The 21,052-nt window shown below is 42.7% G+C and overlaps 1 protein-coding gene across 2 annotated transcripts in view; it reads left to right on the plus strand.

Moving 5' to 3' along the window:
• The window catches only part of LOC108439293 (raftlin), a 150,789-nt gene that overhangs the window by 113,729 nt on the left and 16,008 nt on the right, over positions 1 to 21,052 (plus strand). For both annotated transcript variants that reach the window (XM_017717606.2, XM_017717607.2), the window contains exon 8: positions 15,996 to 16,099. In XM_017717606.2, coding sequence (XP_017573095.1) covers positions 15,996 to 16,099 — 104 coding nt within the window. The remainder of the gene's footprint in view (positions 1 to 15,995; positions 16,100 to 21,052) is intronic.

Below are 21,052 nucleotides of genomic sequence, written 5' to 3' on the forward strand. Positions count from 1 at the left end.
GCACTAATGGGCCGGGGGCTGGTGGGGCCACATCCAGACGTGTTTTGTTCTGATGAGATGTTGCGCCGGGTCGGCATTGATTCTTCTCAAGTTGGTCACGCTTGGGCTGGTTTCGGGGGTTGCAGTCTGAGCATGTGGGGTGTGTGTGTGTGTGTGTGTGTGTGTGTGTGGTGGTAATCGCTGTGTATTCTGATGCTATCGCAGTAATCGAGTTTTTTAATCCTGTAGCCATACCTGCCATTCGTATTCACTACAGCTGTCTGTCTATATCTCTCCTCCACTCTCTCTCTCTCTCTCTTTCTGTCTACCTCTCATTCTTCCTCACTCGCCCCAACACACCTCACTCTCTGTGTTGTGGCGTGACCGGCATTGCTCACTGGCTAAGGCTAAGAGCACAAAGCAACTGTCCTAACATTGTTCACTCCAGCTCTGCGTGGATGTGCTGCATTCAAATCTAATCTAGCTTGAGGTCCCCATTCTTTACCAGGACGTGTGCAGGATGTTATTCCACTGATAGTTATTTTTCTTATATCATGACCACTTCATGCACTTTGTGACAAATTATCCCAGCGGCCACACTGAACACAGAAATCACTGACCGCTTTGATTCAGGTGGCAAGGAAGCGGATTCGGAAAAAATGACAGTAAGTGAGTCAAACTAGTGCGCTTTAAGCACACTACTACCACCACTACGCCATTTCCTGTTTTGCAATATGCAGCGGAGTCTTTATTTCCCTTTGAGATGTCCCCATATCCTCTTTATGAAGTGCTTTATGGTAATGACAACCTGCATAAAAGGAACTGCCGAGGACGAAAGATTGAGGTGCCAGTTTTAACGGCGCTCCTCGCGTTGCATCGCATCACTCAATGCGAGTACAATGCAGTCCAAATTGAGCAAGCACTCTATTCTTGGTCGCAGAAGAAAATCAATAGACAACGCAGCCTTGGATATATAATGCAATGAAGGCCCACCGTTATCAGCAGGCGCCCCCCCCGCTCCCCCCTTGAACAGCCAATGTTCTCCCATTTCACATTTCCTTGAGGAGCAATCCTCCAAGATTTACTCCTTGGCAACGTACTTATTAGTTTTGATCCGCTGAGGAGGAAACCATCTAAACCACATTTTATTAGACTTGCGGCGAACTTCCACCGTCTAAAAACAAAGGCTGTTAGAGAACTCGCTCAGCAAAACATCCCATTTACATAGTTTCCCCTATTAAACGTGTAGTGGTTTAGCCAGGGTATGTTTGGTATCCAAAATCTGGGTTTATATTTCTTTATTTTTTTTCATAGCAAACCGATAATGGAACCAGTGGGGACCCCTCGGAGCCTTCTGGACCTTCAGAGGACATCTAATGATTGCTGTAATCATTGATACCTACTGGCTAATTTGTAGTTAGATTTGTTGTATTTAAGCCCTTCAGTTTTGGAATCTTCTTCTTCTTTCGGCTGCTCCCTTTAGGGGTCGCCACAGCCGATCATCTGCCTCCATCTTGTCCTATCCACTGCCTCCTCTACTTTCACACCAACCATCTCCATGTCCACCTTCACTACATCCATAAACCTTCTCTGAGGTCTACCTCCTCTCCTTCTACCCGGCAGCTCCATCTCCAACATTCTTTGCCCAATATATCCACTATTCCTCCTCAACACATGTCCAAACCATCTCAACCTGGCCTCTCTGGCTTTATCTCCAAACTGCTCCACCTTCACCGTCCCTCTGATCTGCTCATTTCTAATCTTGTCCAGCCTGGTCACTCCCAACGAAAATCTCAGCATCCCCTTCAGTTATTGGAATAATGTTCTTAATTCATTGTTCAGTTTTAGTTGGAAACAAAAGGGCTCAAAATCTTAAAATACCCACCAGAAAACTGTCCCATCAGAAAGTTCCCCCAATGGTATCTAGGTAGAGCTCTCCCATTGGTTAGGACTTCAGGAGATGAACTGAAGGCCTAACTTGTCAGACTAAACACTAACAAACATAATCAGGAAATGAAGGCAGAATCAGGCCATCATGCTTTGATTTCCCCTCACGTTTTGGGTGGGCCCTAATTTAGTAAGAAAAAATGTTTAGGCCTTCTGGATGTTCTAGATACAACCCTGACTGTGTATATGAGGGGCAGTCCAACCAGGTTTCATTGCTTAGGAATGGAAAACAGCGGGAGCTCAGCGTCGGGGTATGGTAAAATATGTTCATGTCTGTTCCAAGCATCAGAAAAAAGCTTTAAAAGTTCATTTTTAATCTAAAACAGCCAGAATATTAATGTTGTTCATGTTCGTGTTCACCAGTGTTAGCTTAGTGCTAACATAGTATTAGAAACCCAATAGGCTAAAGATTAGAATTAGTTTTTTCTCAATCTTTGACCAAGTTTCTGTCTAAACTGATGGAATCTTATACCCATCTAATTAACATAATGCTAAGTGCAGGCCTAAATCATTGCACATAGCTCAGTTTGTTAAGTTGTTAAGCAAGACTATTAGAGAATAATGTTGATTCTGATGTTCTATGCCAGACTCTTAGCTATAAAATGTATGAAAACTATTTTTAGTTAGCTACTTTTTAGCTACTAAAACTAAACTTTTAGCTATTGAAACTCTTTTTAGCTACTTTTTACCTACTAAAACTAAACATTTAGCTATTAAAACTCTTTATAGCTACTTTTTAGCTACTAAAACTAAACTTTTAGCTATTAAAACTCTTTATAGCTACTTTTTAGCTACTAAAACTAAACTTTTAGCTATTAAAACTCCTTTTAGCTAGTTTTTATCTACTAAAACTAAACATGTAGCTATTAAAACTCTTTATAGCTACTTTTTACCTACTAAAAGTAAACTTTTAGCTATTAAAACTCCGTTTAACTATGTTTTAGCTACTAAAATTCTTTTTGGCTACTAAATACGTTGTGCATTTTATAAGCAAGTCTATTTACTAACAACACGACATGGTTTGAGGTAAATTTGTGATGATTGACACATGCAGTTTGTCCAGTGCTATTTGCTGCGCCTCCCCTGCTTGTTAGTTAAATTAGCCTCATCGCTAAAAAGCTAAAACAGCTGTAATCAAACTTTGGATCGATTACTATTGAGGTGAGAACAGGTTTAAAGTGCATCCGAAGGCTGAAACATCCTCCGCTGGAAGGAGTTTGAGGTAGAAGTCGCAGCTTTCCTGGAGCTTCGCAAGCAGCAGGCTGACATTTCACCTCCACCGATGCTAGAAAGGTGTTGATGAGCTCAGGAAGACGCTTTTCTTGGAGTGTAATCACCACTCTGCCTCCGATAGAGGTGTGGTCCTCTCACCAGGCTTCCGGGAAGCGAAGGGGAGCGAAAATCGCAACATTTAACATAAAAATGACCTCCACAGCATCTATGACGCCTGCTTCCCGAACACTCTGCTAATAAACACAGCGAGAGCAGGGCCTGGAGATATCTTTGGAATAAATCCGCAGACTACTAAAAATGAAACTGTCTGCCTGAGGCGTCCAAAGGCTACATTTTCAGAATTCAATCTGTGTTCATGGAGTGATTTTCTTCTGCATCTGTGCTTTCCTCACAAAAAAGGGAGATTGCGTTCATATTTCTGAAGTGTCTTGGTGCATCTGCGGAGAAATCTAACGCTTTGCTACTGGTGCCACGTTAGTATTTCTCTTTAATCAGCTCAACCTTCAGCGTAGCTGCCCTGCAGTGTAGCTGCGCTGCCTTAATCAACTCTTGAAACCCACTAAAACCCTAGACTTACTATTGTTAGTGACCTTAAAATACGATAATAAAGATTAAATATGTTTAAAAAGGGAACGATAAAGTCTCATGATTCAGTGATTTCTATATATGATTTGACAGCTACTACAAAATACCAAGGTGGGGCCCATATTTGGGCCTTTAAAGGGGAATTCCACCCATTCTTAAAAAACGTCTGTATAATTAAATGGCTCAGATGTAAATAAAGTCACTGTGAGTGGTTCACGTGAAATGGCGAGTCAGAATTGTTCACAGTGGTGGTGATAAAAACTCCACTGATCCACTCATATCAGCGCAGCACACACTAACACACAACCACTCAGCAGTGCCGAGAATGATCCACCACCCAAATAATACTCTGTGGTGGTCCTGTGGGGGTCCTGACTATTGAAGAACAGGGTAAAAGGGGGCTAACAACGTAAGAAAGAAACAGAGGGACTACAGTCTGTAGTTATAGAACTACAAAGTGCTCCTATATGGTATAATGGACAAAAAGTGTAGATGCAAGGACGCGTACTTAATAAACACAAACACTTTCTAAACCACTTATCCTTCTGGGTGGTGGGGCTGCTGGAACTTATCCCAGTGCTCACTGGGTGGAAGGCAGGAAACACCCAGGGGAGGTCGCCAGTCAATCACAGGGCAGACACATTCACAGTCATACTTAGGGCCAGTTTAGCATCTCCTGACTCTGGTCGCCCAATTGGGGAATCGAACCCAGTCCCTGCCCTCTGGGCCACCCTATACTTAATTTTACTGTGTAATTCTACTGGGATTTTTTGCCACACAGCCCACTACTACAGGTGTAGGCAAACGTTTGGTACCCCCTAGGTCAAAATACATTTTTAATTGATTCATATTTTATTTTATTTAATCGTAGCCATTGCTCAACCTGCTTTTCCCTTTTTCGGTATTTTAATGCAGAATACTCTCATTCTTAGGGAGTTCTTCCTTGCCACTGTTGCCATTGGTTTGCTCATGGGACCCAGAATGTTCTCAAAATTTGCTTTGCGACAATGTCTGTTGCAAAAAGGCTGTATAAATAAACCTGGACTAGAATTCAGAACCATCAGCCAGCGGTGTTTTCCACACTGCGGAATTAGACCTCCGCATTTAACCCATCCATGCAGTGAAACATTCACACTAGTGAACACACACACACACACACTAGGGGCCAGTGAGCACACTTGCCACTAGGCAGCTCTACCCACGAGGCCTGGGGGGGCAGTTGGGGGTTAGGTGTCTTGCTCAAGGGCACTTCAGTCACGGACCGTCAGCAGAGGAGATCGATCCCGCAACTTTCCAGTCACAGGGCCGTTTCCCTAACCTCCAGCCCACGACTGCCCCACTTGACACGAATAACACATCTGGTTTTTTTAGAAGGACCAACATGTAACTGAAAGTCCAAAAAAAAGGGTTCCTTGACATGAGAAGATGTCAAAATTGCATTTCTGATATTACAGAATAACTTGCATATGGCAGATGATTTAGTCATGCAGGTTCTCCCACTTTTTAACCTGGTGGCTAAAAGCTTCCACCATTGTTTTAGCCTCAAGGCTCCAGTACAAAACTAAAGAAGCAAACTTCAGACACCCAACATGTCTCGGCTGATCAGGGTAAGGAGGAAAACTGTGTAAATTTGATTTCCACCGCAATATTGCTTTAGGTTCTCTGAGCTCCGACGGCCAGACAGAGGAAAGTTACCAGCTCTAATGTTATTAGCCCAGTACAGTATGTCGCAGCTATACAAAAGCTGTGTTGTGGTGGGAAATGCAATACCCCTTATCAGTCCAAGGAAACCACATTAGATCTGAGATTAGATTTGGCCCAAAGTTGTGACACCAGGATGCCAATAAAGATTCTTTGAAGGCCGGAGTCACAGAGGGGGCACGTGTTAAACATAGCCTTGCATGATATGCGTACGTCAGGGGTGTCCAAAGTCTGGACACAGGGTCAAACGCGGCCCACTGACAGATTTTAAGCGGCCCGTGGTTTTTGTTATAGAGTGTTGTAAGTGGCCCACCAGACAATACACTGCAGTTCTTCCTTTCACCTGATGGTGGCATTTAGTTAAGACTACAGCCATAAAGCGCAACCTGAACACTGAGAACGGAGAGAAATCTGAATACTTTTCCTTTAAGAACCAAATGTGTCCTCATATGTCAAGAGACTGCAATGATCAATAGACATGAAACAAAGCATGAACATTACAGTAAATGTTCAGGAGAGAAACTAAAGCACCGAGTCTGACAGCATCAAGTTTTTTTATCAAAGCAAATTCAGCGGTTCAGTAAATATTAACCCTTTAAGGTTGAGCAATAATGTTTATGAATAATTAATAAAGCAGTTTCTGAATTCTATCACTGTGTTTATTTGATATGTAAAGAAAGTGATCCCATAAAACTGAAAATTTTGATTTCTATTTGGTTCGTCTCACACATATTTTTGAAAAAGTAAACACTTGGATTTGACTATACTCAATACATTAGACATGTTTTATTGATACTCTGAACAAACAAATCAATAATTTGTTATAAGCACTCACTGATCCAATTTACTCTGAACGAGCAATCCAGCAATAAAAGAAGCCTCGTGCATCTTTTATACAGTGATAGGAAACACAGTAGGTCACACTGTACGTGCCGTCACTCCTCTGGCAGCAGAGTTGTACACGTTTAAGGGGTCGTCATCAAATTCTCAGAATGGATCACCAGCAAGTCTCTCAGTTCCATTATTTGCTCTGCATGGTTGTATTTTTGATATTTTGAAAACATAATATTTTGAATCATTTCTGATTAATAATTCGGTTAATGATCAGTTTCTACCCACAGGCTGTCCAGCTTCTAAACAAGCTGTGAAGATGTGGGTCAGTCACTTTGTCAGTATCATTATTATATCATATCATCTCTGCTATGGACGATAACACCTTAACACCGAGTCACTTAAGCCACTTTAAAATGTATATGGTCTCTATATTGTGCACATTTAATATCAATCAATCAATCAATCAACCTTTATTTTGACTCGGAAGTACATTGAGGGCAACCCTCATTTTCAATGTAGCCGAGCATTTACAAAAAACAGGGATTGACATGACAAAGAAAATAATAACTACATTTAATCATTTTAAATTAAAAGAAAATTTTAAATAACAGTGAATAAAAGATAAAAGTAGATAAAAATAGAACTTGAGATTTAAATGGTAAGAAATTAAGATCAAAAATAGATAAGAAATTAGTAAGGTAATAGTACAATATCACAAATTTAAAAAAAAAAGTAATGATAAAAAAAACTTAAAAATAAAATGAGAGGAAATAAATAAAGAAATAAAAAGAGATAAAGAACTACGGAGAACTAACACAAAAATAAAAGTTACGAATAAATATGATTAATTAAAACAGGTGCAGGCTGTCTGTAGGTGGTTTGATATTAAAAGTTTAAAATGACTGAGTGATATACTTCAATTAGTTATGTTTTACTTTTACTTATTTACTGTCTGTAGAGTGACTATCTGAGCCTCACCACAAGCATTTCAATGCATAAATGTCCTGACATGTTGTGCAAAACTTGAGAGTTGAAACCTGAAACTATTTTGGCCCTCAGATATTTGTGCATTGTAAGATCTGGTCCTGTTTGAAAAGTCCTGCCATGCGTGACTATACTTATAAAGAGTCAGCCCATCTCTAATTTGTGCTTCTGTCATACAAGCGGAAAGTGAAGTTTGAAGGTCGTTTCAGACGTCGGGCCAGTGTGATATCAGAAAGACAGAAAGATCATTAAAACGTGTCCTTTGGCAATGGTATCCTTTCTGACTCCTGCAGAGGTGAGAAAAAAACATGTGACCCACATTTTCAAAGAACAATTTTCGCTCTCGCTGTGTGAGTCCACATCCGGATATACCCTACTGAACTCAAAGGGGGAAGATAGAGCGGTTCAGAAGAAAAATAGACGTCTGATTGAGGTCAGAGGTTCTCCAGCTGAAAATATTGAAACTGTAGTTACTAAGGAATAAGTAGATCTCTTCTTATCGGAGTTTCCACAGTAACTTCATCATAAGAGGTCAATCTTTATTACCCGTGTGCATCTAGACGTGTCTTTGAGGAAGACATCAAGGTCCTGATGTTCAAAGACCACTTTAATAGAAACCCCTTGGAGTGTCACCCTGGTTGAGTACAGTTAGAGGCTGTAGTCCATGTGTTGCAGTTTGTATTAGCCCATTCTCAAGACCTTCATCAGTGACCACAAAGCCCCTCTCGTCTGGATATTTTTGGGTGTTGGACCTCTCTCAACCTAGCAGTGATGTGTAAAAAGCCCCGGCCACACTGCAACAAGACCATGGAACCATCATGTTGGGGTCACCGCTGTGACCATGCAAATAGCATGTGGTCTACAGCAGTCCTGAGGTCAGAAACTGACCAATGTCGAATGAAATAGAAGATTGACAAAATGACACGAGTCCTAAATTGTACCCCTATGAATGCAAAATCAGAAAGAAACCTTAATTTTTTTAGCTACACTATGGAGGTTTTGAGGATTTGGAGACCTCTCTGGCGGAAATGTGTAATTGCACTCAAAACGCTGAAGAACATTTTATAATGTGGGTTGTGATTTCTGTCCATTTCCCCAATTGGATGAATCTGCAATTACCTACTGTTATCATCATATCTTCATGGATTTGAGACCTAAACATTGAGCTCAACCTTTTTTGAGCCTCTGAAAACTAATCTTGCACTTACAAAAATGTCTTGTATGTGTATCTTTCTATCTAGATTAATGATGGTGAGTCAATTCCAAAGGAATCAATTCTACGATGTCTGGGAAACAGAGTCGACTCTTGGCCAATGGCTCTAAGAGTCGAAATGCTTGGAGGAAATTTTGATGCCAGGAGTGTGTAATACAGAAAAGAGTTTGAGTGGCGTGATCTTGCATAATTTCCCGTTTTAAACGATGCTGCCTGGTACTACAACAAAAACAACCAACATTTTTTCATAAAACGCTGTGGAAAAGAAGATGAAGCTACAATTTGTGTATATTTCCCAACTTCTTATTCAAATTTCCATTCCACCTTAAGTGGCACTGCTGAATGGCAGTTACATTTTGGCACTGGCACACCATTAAGGTAACTGCAGCATCACTTAAGGTGGACCAGAAGCCGGTGAATATGAAGCCAACGTCAGCCTCCTGAAAAGAGAAACAAGATAACAGCTGGTGACTTCTGACTACAGTAATGATTCTCTCGGGACGTCACTCCACCCCTCATCATGTTTAATGAGCATAATTTCCATCACTCGTATAACAATTTTCATCACTATAATCCATAGATACTCAAATGTTTACGATGGCTTAATCTCTGCTATGTCACTTTACCAGCAGCTCTGGTGCTTTCTTGGTTTAGGCCCAATCCCATTTCTTATTTTTACCCCTACCCCTTGTTTTCGAGTGTCACCTAGTTGTTGAGATCTTTCCCTTCGAAATGGGAGCCTCAAATAAAAGAGCATCACTTCATTAACAGCTACCAGCGCCGCTCTGTAGGCGACCCTGCCCGTCTGCAGGGACAGCAGAGGAGGGGAAAGTTCATCTCCTCACTGCTGGGCTTTAGTTACATTTAGGGATCATACGCCTTCAAAGAGGGGGGCAGTTATTTATTATCACCCCCCTAATTCTTCAGTGATGTGAAGCTGAAGTCAGATATTCACCAGATTCTCTATCAAATATTCCTGTTCCACCTTAAATGGAGCAGCAGTTACATTCTGGCGCTTGAGGTGCCAGAACGGCTGGACTATTTAAGGTGGAACGTGAAGTTTAGCTAGCCAGCTACCGAGACGTTAGCATATTATTAATGATTTTTTATGATTATTATGATATTATGATTATGATGATTATTAGTAAAAGGACCCTAATACGTTGAAATGACATTAAAATAAGATGAAACAGTGGCTATTGTTACTTTTAACAGAGAAAAGCCTCACATTTGTGGGTTTCTTTGGTCTCTTGATCCGCCGTCCTATCGGTTTTTCTTTTTCGCTCATCACTCTCTGTTTGGAGTCTCTGAAAAACCTCAGTTTGGAGGACCATGTAGCCCTGACACTTCGCCCTCCTCCTCTATCTCAACTAAAATCAGGACACCCTGCCCTTTGCGTGAATGTGCAAAACAGAGGGCCGAGGGGTGAAATGGGATTAAACCTTAAATTAAGTGGAGTTAAAATCCCAAAAACTGGCGGTGTGCACTTCTAATCCACATATCAGCGCTGACTTGCTTCTAGCAGTAACTTAGCTCATGGGCATTTTTGCCCTTTCTGGTTTTCTTCTGCTGTACTTCGTTGTCCACCCTGGTGAAAGAGCGATGAAAAGGCGTTTAAGAAGGCATCCACAGTTCTCCTTAGCTCATGCGCCTGACTGTTTTAATACGCAGTGCTCCACTGGCCTGGGTCCAATATAAACCCTTCCTCACCTTATCTACACTCCCTCTGGGCAACCAGCGCAGCTCAAGCCAATGTAAATAGCCAGACTCGCTCCAGCAGGGCCCCGAAGCCTCTGAAGTCTGCCTCAGACGTTTACCACACTGCCCACAACTATGTGCTCCAGTCCGGGCAAAAGGGCGACTCAGCTAGATGGGATGTTGTAATTGTGGCTCAGTGGTCCCCAAAGTTCAGCTCCACATTGCACCATTGGAATTGAATCTCAGTCATCGAGCATGATGTATGTCATTCTGTGGCTAAAGTCAGGCTCTAACGGTACGGGGTTGTTGGCCCAGGCCTCTTAGTTCCAGTGAAGGGAAATCTAAATGCTTCAGCATAACAAGACATTTTGGAGAACTGCGCTTCCAACTTTGTGGGAACAGTTTGGGGATGGCCCTTTCCTGTTCCAGCATGACTGAGCCCTGGTCAACAAAGCACCTCCATAAAGGCCTGACTGGGTGAGTTTGGTGTACAAGAATTTGACTGGCCCTCACAGAGACCTGACCTCAACCCCATCAAATACCTTTAGGATGAACTAGAACAAAGACTGCGAGCCAGGCCCTCTCGTCCAACATAAGTGTCTGACCTCACCAAAGCACTTCTGGATGAATGGGCAAGAAGACACAGTCCAAAATCTTGTGGAAAGCTTCCCGGAAGAGCTGTTATAGCTCCAAAGGGGAGACCAACTCCATATTAATGCCTGTGGATTTAGATTGGGACGCCTTAAAAGCCCCTGTAGATGTCCGAATAATTTTGTCCATATAGCGTATGTGCATGTGTGCATTTTGGAGCCCACAACACATGCAATGTTCTCAGGGTTCCCTCACTGATTCATATTCACTACACTCAAAATTAGTCTTGTCCATCACTTGTTTTTTAGAGAATGAATTCATTTGATCATTCATGGTGGAATCTGTGCTTTTATGGAAACATTCAACATTCAAATGAACATTATTTCAGTTATATTAAACATTTATTGATATACATTAGATCAATCAATGAATGTGCTGTAGATTAATCTGTATAGAACCTTTCGGAAAAGGGTTCTGTATAGCACCCAAAGAGGTTCTTCTACTGTTACAATGTTAAGCTTGCGACAATAGGCTCATGGTTCTTTTTCTTTCCTGAAGAACCTTGACGTAGAACCGTCCACGGCACATTTTTCATCAATCTGAAGAGCCCATGGTGCAAAGAACCCTTGTGCAAAAGGTTCTTTGAGTGTTCATGGTTCTTTAAAGAAGCATTTTCTTTAATAAAGAGGGCGTGAGTCTAGATGACCTCCACCTGACCCCCCCCCGTTTTACTTCCAAAGCAATACTGGGACACTAAAGCAAATGTGGGCACACGTCATGTTCAGACCAGGGATCTCCAAATCCTGGAAAGCCACTGTCCAACATAGTCGATCCAAAATTAATTGCTTTGCAAAATTAACCCCTTAAAATCTCAGGCTTATTATATACTAAGGCTTAGTATTCAGTAAGTACAGGGACTTCAATGCAAACGGGTTGCGCTGTTCTTAGTTACAGAAGCGTGTAATAAAACGTTGGGCCTGCCAATGAGCCCTGGTCATTTTAGGGGTTAATGAGTTGAATTAGTCTGACCAAATATAGTGTCTCTTGGTAATACAATGTAGGTGAGACAGATTACAGATACATCGGAAAACCCAAAGTCAAATGTAAATGTACTGAAGTGGTGGAGAAAAAGAGAAAATCCAGCAAGACTGGTTGAGAATCAGCTGTATGAGCTCTTGCACTCCATGCTTAGAAGACTTTAACCTGCCATCCAAACAAAGGGACATGCAAAAAATACTAACAAACAGAATATTAAAAAAACTGACCTACATAATGGAAAGAGACACTAATGCTTGTTCCACTACTGTCTTTTAATTTAAGTTTTTAATGGCGGTCGTCATTGTAGGTTGCACAGCTTTTTTTAATATGAATTAATGAATCGTAACTTTATTTTGCAAATTAAAAAAAATAAACCAGACAGATTTTGTATTCAGAGATTGTCCCAAGATCACTTGGCTACTCACCTCTTACAGTGGTGCCCCAGTAGTATTGTAGGCACAGATGGGGGGTTGTTATGCCTGGTAGAGTTGAATGGGTTTCTGTTATGCAAATGATGATAGCAACTGTTCACAACTGTGGTGGAGATGGATGAGCCTCTTCAAAAGCAGTGCAGGAACCTGATAGATCCAGACCAGCCTTTGGCCTACACCCAGGCATGCGGGACAGTTCCCGATGTGCTGCTAAGTGTGTGGGCCACTGAGATAAAAGCACGGTTCTTTCTAATGTAGTACTATATATATATATATATAAAAAAAAAGCGGGACCACCCAGAACATACGGCATGTGCCGGGCGACTACTGGAGGGATATGAATGAGCAAATGATGACTTTAGCCTGTAATGTAAAAAATAAACATACATAGACATATACTGTATTCAGAGTGTTCCAAGACTGCTTTTGGGAACTGTATATATATATATACACACACACACACACACACTACATTTCCAAAAGTATTCGGTCGTCTGGCTTCATACTTATATGAACTTGAGCGAGATCCCATTGTTAATCCATAGGGTTTAATATGATGTCGGCCCACCCTTTGCAGCTATAACAGCTTCAACTCTTCTGGGAAGGCTTTCCACAAGGGTTAGGAGTGTTTATGGGAATTTTTGACCGTTCTTCCAGAAGCGCATTTGTGAGGTCAGACGCTGATGTTGGACGAGAAGGCCTGGCTCACAGTCTCCGCTCTAATTCATCCAAAAGGTGTTCTATGGGGTTGAGGTCAGGACTCTGTGCAGGCCAGTCAAGTTCTTCCACACCAAACTGGCTCATCCACGTCTTTATGGACCTGCTTTGTGCACTGGTGTGCAGTCATGTTGGAACAGGAAGGGGCCGTCCCCAAACTGTTCCCACAAAGTTGGGAGCATGAAATTGTCCAAAATCTCTTGGTGCTGAAGCTTTAAGAGTTCCTTTCACTGGAACTAAGGGGCCGAGCCCAACTCCTGAAAAACACCCCCACACCATGATCCCCCCTCCACCAAACTTTACACTCGGCACAATGCAGTCAGACAAGTACCGTCTCCTGGCAACCGCCAAACCCAGACTCGTCCATCGGATTTCCAGATGGAGAAGCGTGATTGGTCACTCCAGAGAACACGTCTCCACTGCTCTAGAGTCCAGTGGCGGCGCTTTACTCCACTCCACCTTAATCTTCTTAGCATTGGCCAGAAAGAGTCGCTGAGTTAGCATACTTAATCTAGCCAGCTCTAGTAGCTGAATTCATCAACATGTCATTAGGCCAGCCACAATTAAGAACTTATATTTAGTACCATGACTTATTTTTCTTGGTTTAAGATAAATATCAAATAATGTAGGACAATCAAAGATGTATGCTAATATTTAAAAAGTGGTCTTCAACAGTTAAATTATGATGCAAAATGCTGGGTTCAAACGCATGACAGACCTCTACAAACATTCAAACTGTGATGTGAAGCACAACGTTGCGTCCAAAATAGTAAGACTATTTTGAACATTGTAAACTGCAGCTTCTCAAATGGCTCATTTCCTTCTGCTTCACGAAGCTGCCAGCAAGAACAAAAAGTGTGCAACGTTTTCAACCATCATTTTTTACTGTTTGGGTTGAGGCCAGGCAAAATAACGAAAATATAGCATCACTGTCACCACTTGACTGTGTTTCTGAAATCTAGCTGACCTCTGGTTGCCATAGTTCCACTGATCAGGGTTATTGTAGTTAACTAAGACAAAACTAGTAGTGAAAAAAATCGGTCTGTATGAATATATTTTAATAATATAATAGTAATGTAATAATAATAAAATCTACAGTTTGGAAAAAAGAAACATCGAGGCGATATTTAAAACTATAATTTCCATTGCAAAACTGACTAAAATGAAAGAATAATTTCTTTTGATTCTGTCTATTTGCAGCGAAAGCACCAGAAACAAACATATCGGAGCCAAACGAGCGAAAAAACCACATCACTGTGGTGGAGATAAAACACGTACCATCCTGCTCAATTCCCATGTTGCTTCACTGCTAATTTGCATAGAGTTAAACTTTGTTCAACTTGGTCCCGACACTGACTCCGCCCACTTCACGTCACCAATGTTCGCGCTACCTCCTGTTGCAGAAAATCGCCAGCGCTCATTGAAAATGAATGATTTCCAGCCGCACCTGTAGCACCGCACCACTGCCAGTGTGAACACAGAGTCATAATATTTCAGTTTTCTGACGTTGTATTAAATTATTACCATGTCAACAAGTTGGAAAAAGCCTGATTCCCCAGCAAAACTGCAGTGCCACGTTTATCAAAGGCTATATATACATTAAGGAGTAGAGGTCGTAAAGGTGGATGACTTCAACCATCCAGAGCAATGGACAGTGTAGAAAAGAGGTGAAGAAGAGGGTGCAGGCAGGATGGAGTGGGTGGAGACGGATGTCGGGGCTGATGTGTGACAGAAGGACAGCAGCAAGAGTGAAAGGGAAGGTCTACAAGACAGCAGTGCGTCCTGCTATGATGTCTGGTTTGGAGACTGTGGCTCTGTCTAAAAGACAGGAGGCTGAGCTGGAGGTGGCGGAGATGAAGATGCTGAGATTTTCGTTGGGAGTGACGAGGATGGACAAGATTAGAAATGAGCAGATCAGAGGGACGGTGAAGGTGGAGCAGTTTGGAGATAAAGCCAGAGAGGCCAGGTTGAGATGGTTTGGACATGTGTTGAGGAGGAATAGTGGATATATTGGGCAAAGAATGTTGGAGATGGAGCTGCCGGGTAGAAGGAGAAGAGGTAGACCTCAGAGAAGGTTTATGGATGTAGTGAAGGTGGACATGGAGATGGTTGGTGTGAAAGTAGAGGAGGCAGTGGATAGGGCGAGATGGAGGCAGATGATCCGCTGTGGCGACCCCTAAAGGGAGCAGCCGAAAGAAGAATAAGACATGTTCAAAATTGAGGAACATCAAACAGTCGTTAAATAAATGAATAAAATAAGATGATTGGTTTATATTAGATTATAGTCACTCTACTTTGTTGTGGTTGTTGTTTCCAACAAAACCTGTCCTCATGATTCATGCAGTTGTTGTAGAAGTACTGACGATACTCATGATGTCTAAAGCATCTTGGCGTAAATCATCGTGATACTGATAATATACCATCATATCGCCCCCCGCTGGTTATATGAGCACAATGTAGTGTAGCAGTCCTTTTCATTCTATTGCACCTCCCATTATAAGCACATACTCAACTGCCCATAAATCAGCTGTGGAAGTAGCAGCTCTAGCTTTGGGACCGTTACAGTTATCAGAGGAGAACGGCATCTGTCTGCGTGCATACATGCATATCTGTGACAGTGTTCTGCGGTGCATAAGTGTGAGCACCATCATTTCGTGTGCACGTCTGCGAGTGACTGAGTGCCAGGCTGACACGCGACATGGTTTCCTTTGTGGCGGGTGCAGTTAAACCGCACTGCTTTTCCTGTGTTATCAAGATGAGCTCACCAGCCGAAGCTCACAGCGTCTCTAAACACTCAAAACAACTCAGCCCTCTGAATAAGATCCGAATTTTATTTGTGAAGCATCCTTACAATACATCTTTTATATTAACATCTGTCTTTATGAGCCGCAATGAAAAGAAGCCCAGATCGTATTCCCCTTTGATTAAAGTCTCTTTCAGAATTCACCGCCTTTGATATCCTCACGGTTCTCATTTCCAGCAGTTCGGTCTGTTCAAACGTGTCTGAGGAATAATGAAGTTTTGTGTGTTTGTGTTTCACACAGGGAGTGCAGGTGAAGTCGGACTACATCCCTCTCCTGCAGTCGCTGGCCTCGTTTGGGTGGAAGCTGACCTGTGTGTTGCCCACACCAATCGTGAAGACCAACAGGTAGCCGGACACGGTTTCGTTGTATAAGAATTAAAGGGGCACTCTGGCCACAATGGAAAATGCGTTCCCACTTCCACTGTAAGCATGTCTACTCACTTCTTAGAGCGGTGCTGCAGTAATCTTGATATGCCTGGTAGAGTCGAATGGGTTTCTGTTATGCAAATGCTGATAACGACTGTTACCAACTGTGGTGGAGATGGAGGAGCCTCCTCAAAGTGCAAGACCATACAGAGCCACAATTAACAGACAAACCTTTGGCCCACGGCCAGTCTGCACAGACGGGGTAGGTTAGCCAGTTCACTCAGTACACTAAAGCAACAGAAGGCTAGCTCAACGTTTATGTACCATCATATGTACCATTAACTAGCTAACCAGCAGTCACTCCAGTTCTCAGCCAAGTTACAGCATCTTTGACGTGTTCACACTCGTGGTTTGAATATATGCCTCCGCTGACTGTAACTATATGGACAAAATTATCGGGACACGTCTTAATCGCTGAATTCAGGTGTTTTGTTCAGTGCCGTTGCCACAGGTGTATAAAATCAAGCACATAGCCATGCAGTCTGCCTCGTAAAATAAAAGGGTCGTTCTAAAGAGCTCAATGAATTTGAGCGTGGTACTGTAATAGGATGCCAGCGCTGCAACACGTCAGTTTCACCAAATTTCTTCCATTCTAGATATTCCACGATAAGCCTTGAGCGGTATTATTAAATAATGGGAGCGTTTAGAAACCACAGCCACTCAGCCATGAAGTGTCAGACCATGCAAAGTTACAGGGCGGGTTGGTGAGTGCTGAAGGTTTCCATTCTTGAGCAGCTGCATACAAGCCTTACATCACCAAGCACAATGCAAAGCATCAGATGGAGGGGTGTACAGTGCCGCCACTGGTTTCTAGAGCAGTGGAGTGACCAATCAGCTTCTCTGTTTGTCAGTGTGATGGACAAGTCTTGGTTTGGTGAATGCCAGGAGAATGTTACCTACCTGGCTGTGCCAGCTGTAAAGTTTGGGAGGGGAGGGATAATGCTATGGTGTTGTTCTTCAGGGGTTGGCCTAGACCCCTTAGCTCCAGTGAAGGGAATCCTAATGCTTCAGCAGACCTTTTGGACAATTGTATGCTTCCAACTTTGTGGGAACAGTTTGTTCCAGCAGTACTGAACCCCTCTACATAGAAATGTCCGTAAAGGCATGATTGGGTGAACTTGATTGGCCCTCACAGATCCCTGACCTCAGTCCCACTGAACACCTTAGAACAGACCAGAACTAGACTAGAGATTGTGAGCCAGGCCTTCTCGTCCAACATCAGTGTCTGACCTCACAAATGCTCTTCTGGATGAATGGGCAAAAAAGACAATCTCCTAAATCCTGTAGAAGCTTCTCAGAAGAGTGAAAGCTGCAAAAGGGGAACAACTCCATATTAATGCCTACGGATTTAGAATGGGATGTCAGAAGAGCTCCTATAGGTGTGATGTGTAGGTGTCCCAATACTTTTGTCCATATAGCGTGGCAGGCTTAGTCACAAGAGGGGGTTGTTGCGGTTTTGGGGGTCGCTATATTGTCGTGGGGTGGTCTAGGAAACCTAGTCCAGCCCTGCTTACGGGATTAACACTGCCTTTCTGTTTTCAAGCAAATCCAATTCACACCTGCACCAGACGCAGCACTAACGTTCCTCATCCTCACTTTTCATGGAAAAAAAACAGCCTGTATGTTTTTAACTCATCACATTTCTCACGCACGGTATGCTAAATCTCACACGTCGCCTTGAAAATGAACTACCGGTTTCATAAAGCGTCACAGGGTTGAGAATGAAATAGACATATGCAAATGAGTGAATGTGAACAGCTCCATCAAACCACCGGTTTCCCTCCGTGTTGAAAAGGTTTTGTCTTCTGTAAAGTGTAAGAACAGAAATTCTATTGTGGAGAATGCACTGCTTTGTGTGTCTCTGTGGGACTTTGAAGAAGACAAAAGGTTTAAATGCTGTTACTGCACAGCGTTCGGTGCCTTTTCTGGGTGGAGAAAGTCTAGGAGACATTCTGCACAAGGTTCTAGCTGTCAAAACACTGTTAAAGAAAGGGCACCGCAGGGGTCAATCGATTACTGGCGCTCTTCAGCCCCAGTGTGTCCAGCTCCCAGTCAAGGAGGGTCACCAGCAGGTCACTGCGAATGTAGTTTTCCTGTCATAAAGCATGTAGAAGGACTTTTTTTCCTCATTGTATTTGCTCTGCTGGGTGAATAAGGACAGAAATGTTGGATAATTCTCGAAGAATGATCCCAGACTACAGTCATTAAGGTCATCTTCCTCATGTGAATAGTGAACAGCTCAGAAGAGGCACAGTCACCCGAGGTGGAGGAGGAAAATAACCTCTCTCGTTTTTTTTCTCTTTCTGTTTTTCTGCCAAAATGATGCCGTTGACTTAATATCTTACACTAATTCATTCTTTTGTCCTAAAATTTGGAAATTCAACCAAGATTTCTTTCAGATACTATGTCAAAATAAAGTAATTATTTCAGGTAATTACATCACAATTACAAGATAGAAAGTTGATATTTTGAGAAAAGTAATTATTACAATGTAGTAAGTCAATAGTTTGGGAAGCTAAGTCATTATCACAAGACACTAAATCATTAGGGAGAGGGATGGTGAGATCGGCCGCAGGCTGGGACAGGCGGCAACAGTAATGCGGTCTGTAGTGGTGAAGAGGCGCTGAGCCATAAGGTGAAGCAGTCAGTTTACCGGTCGGTCTACATCCCGACCCTCACCTGTGGTCATGAGCTGTGGGTGATGACCGAAAGAACGAGATCGCAAATAGAAGTGGTGGAAATGAGCCTCGGCTACACTCTACTGACAGGGTGAGGAGCTCAGCCACCCGGGAGGAGCTCGGAGTAGAGCTGCTACTCCTCCGCATTGAGAGGAGCCAGCTCAGGTGGTTCGGGCATCTGATCTGGATGCCCCCTGGATGCCTCCCGGTGGAGGGGAGACCCCGGGGTCGTCCTAGGACCTGCTGGAGGGATTATATCTCCAAATTGGCCTGGGAGCGGCTTGGAGTCCCTGGGAATGAGCTGGAGGAAGATGCAGGGGAACAGGGTTGTCTGGGATTCTTTGCTCTCCCAACTGCTACTGCGACCCCATCTGGACTACACAGTTAACGGCGAGGAAGATGATGATGACTAAATCATTATTTTGTAAAATTAAGTCAATACTTTGAGAACATCAGTAATTGTTTGCTTTAAAACATATGCACACTCTTATACATTATACTGTCAAAAGTATTCAGTCACCCATTCAAATCACTGAGTTCAGGTGTTCCAGTCTCTTCCATGGCCACAGGTGTATAAAGCCGAGCCCCTAGGCCTGCAGACTGCTTCTACAGACATTAGTGAAAGAATGGGTCGCTCTCAGGAGCTCAGTGAGTTCCAGCGTGGTACCGTGATCGGACGCCACCTGTGCAGCAAGTCCAGTCGTGAAATTTCCTCACTATTAAATATTCCACAGTCCACTGTCAGTGGGATTATAACAAAGTGGAAGCGATTGGGAACGACAGCAACGACTTTCTGCAGAGTCAATCACTACAGACCTCCAAAGTTCATGTGGCCTTCAGATCAGCTCAAGAACAGCGTAGAGAGCTTCATGGAATGGGTTTCCATGGCCAAGCAGCTGCATCCAAGCCTCACATCACCAAGCGCAGTGCAAAGCGTGGAATGCAGTGGTGTAAAGCGCCGCCACTGGACTCTAGAGCAGTGGAGACGTGTTCTCTGGAGTGACCAATCACGCTTCTCCGTCTGGAAATCCGATTTTCCAAAATATTTATTAAACTCACACAAGCTGGGGTTATTTGTTTACCTTTTTTGGATGGAGCACTTCACAAGTCCTTTTTAACGAGGAGGGTAGCCTGTTCATCTTTTTGCAGTGTGCCTGTCTAAATACAGTGGTATGGAAAAATTTGAACGCCCCCCCAGTCAAAAAGCATGTTTTATTAACACATCCAGAGAAGAAAGATATCCCTGCTGTCGGATCAAAACCTCACATCTCCAAAATGGTAACTTTACAGATAAAGGAAGAAACATACTTTACTTTTAATGTAAGTCAATGGAACCAGACATTTTTACAAGTCATTTTGGGCCATTTCTGTTGGTCCATTCATCATGAAATTGACAGAAAACATAAAGGGCAACAGGCATTTTCAAATTATGCCAAAAACTGAAAAATGACTGAAATGGATATTTGAGGGTTTGTTCAGACAGCAGCAACATATAAAACAGCATTAGTGCTCACTGTTCACTGGAGTTGAACTTATTGGGAACAAACGCAAACTAAAATGTGCTCTAACTGTGTGCACATCCCGCATTGAATGTTTTATTCTTTTCCAATATCTCAACGTGCAGAAGGAGTTCTGGGTGAGCTCGTTTCCGCTACCACTAAACAGGTCATTCGCCCAAACTTTTCCACACGACTGTGTAAATCAGCGTTCATCCACCCTCTGTCTTCAAAAACATACATGTATTTATTTCCTTAGTTATTATTTGGTTATGACTTATTTATTTAGTCGTTTATTTGTGCATTTTACTAGTTCCATGAGGGAAATTCGTCTTCCCTGATGAACTAAGACTAGTTTGCCCAAATTCTCTACTTACACTGCATTTCTCTCACTCAGAGAACTAAGAAGCCGTGTGGAATTTCACCTCACGTAGGTTTCAATGTGTAGAGTCACCCTTTGGCTCCGTTCCCCTCATGTCACCGCGTGGATCGAGACAGATGAGTAGTGAAAAGCTCTGGGGTTTGTATTAGACTCGGCTCAGACGTTGATTTTTGGATTTATGCGCGCTCAAAGCAAATCTGTCACCTTGCATTTCTTCCCAGCGTAACTCTGCGTGGAGCAAATGGAACCGGAATGAACACTGTATGAGTTCATTCAGCACCAGCGAGATTTACAATGTACGCAGGTGTCAGAAGTC

This window comes from Pygocentrus nattereri, chromosome 24, assembly GCF_015220715.1.
Source record: "Pygocentrus nattereri isolate fPygNat1 chromosome 24, fPygNat1.pri, whole genome shotgun sequence".
NCBI classification, from domain to species: domain Eukaryota; kingdom Metazoa; phylum Chordata; class Actinopteri; order Characiformes; family Serrasalmidae; genus Pygocentrus; species Pygocentrus nattereri.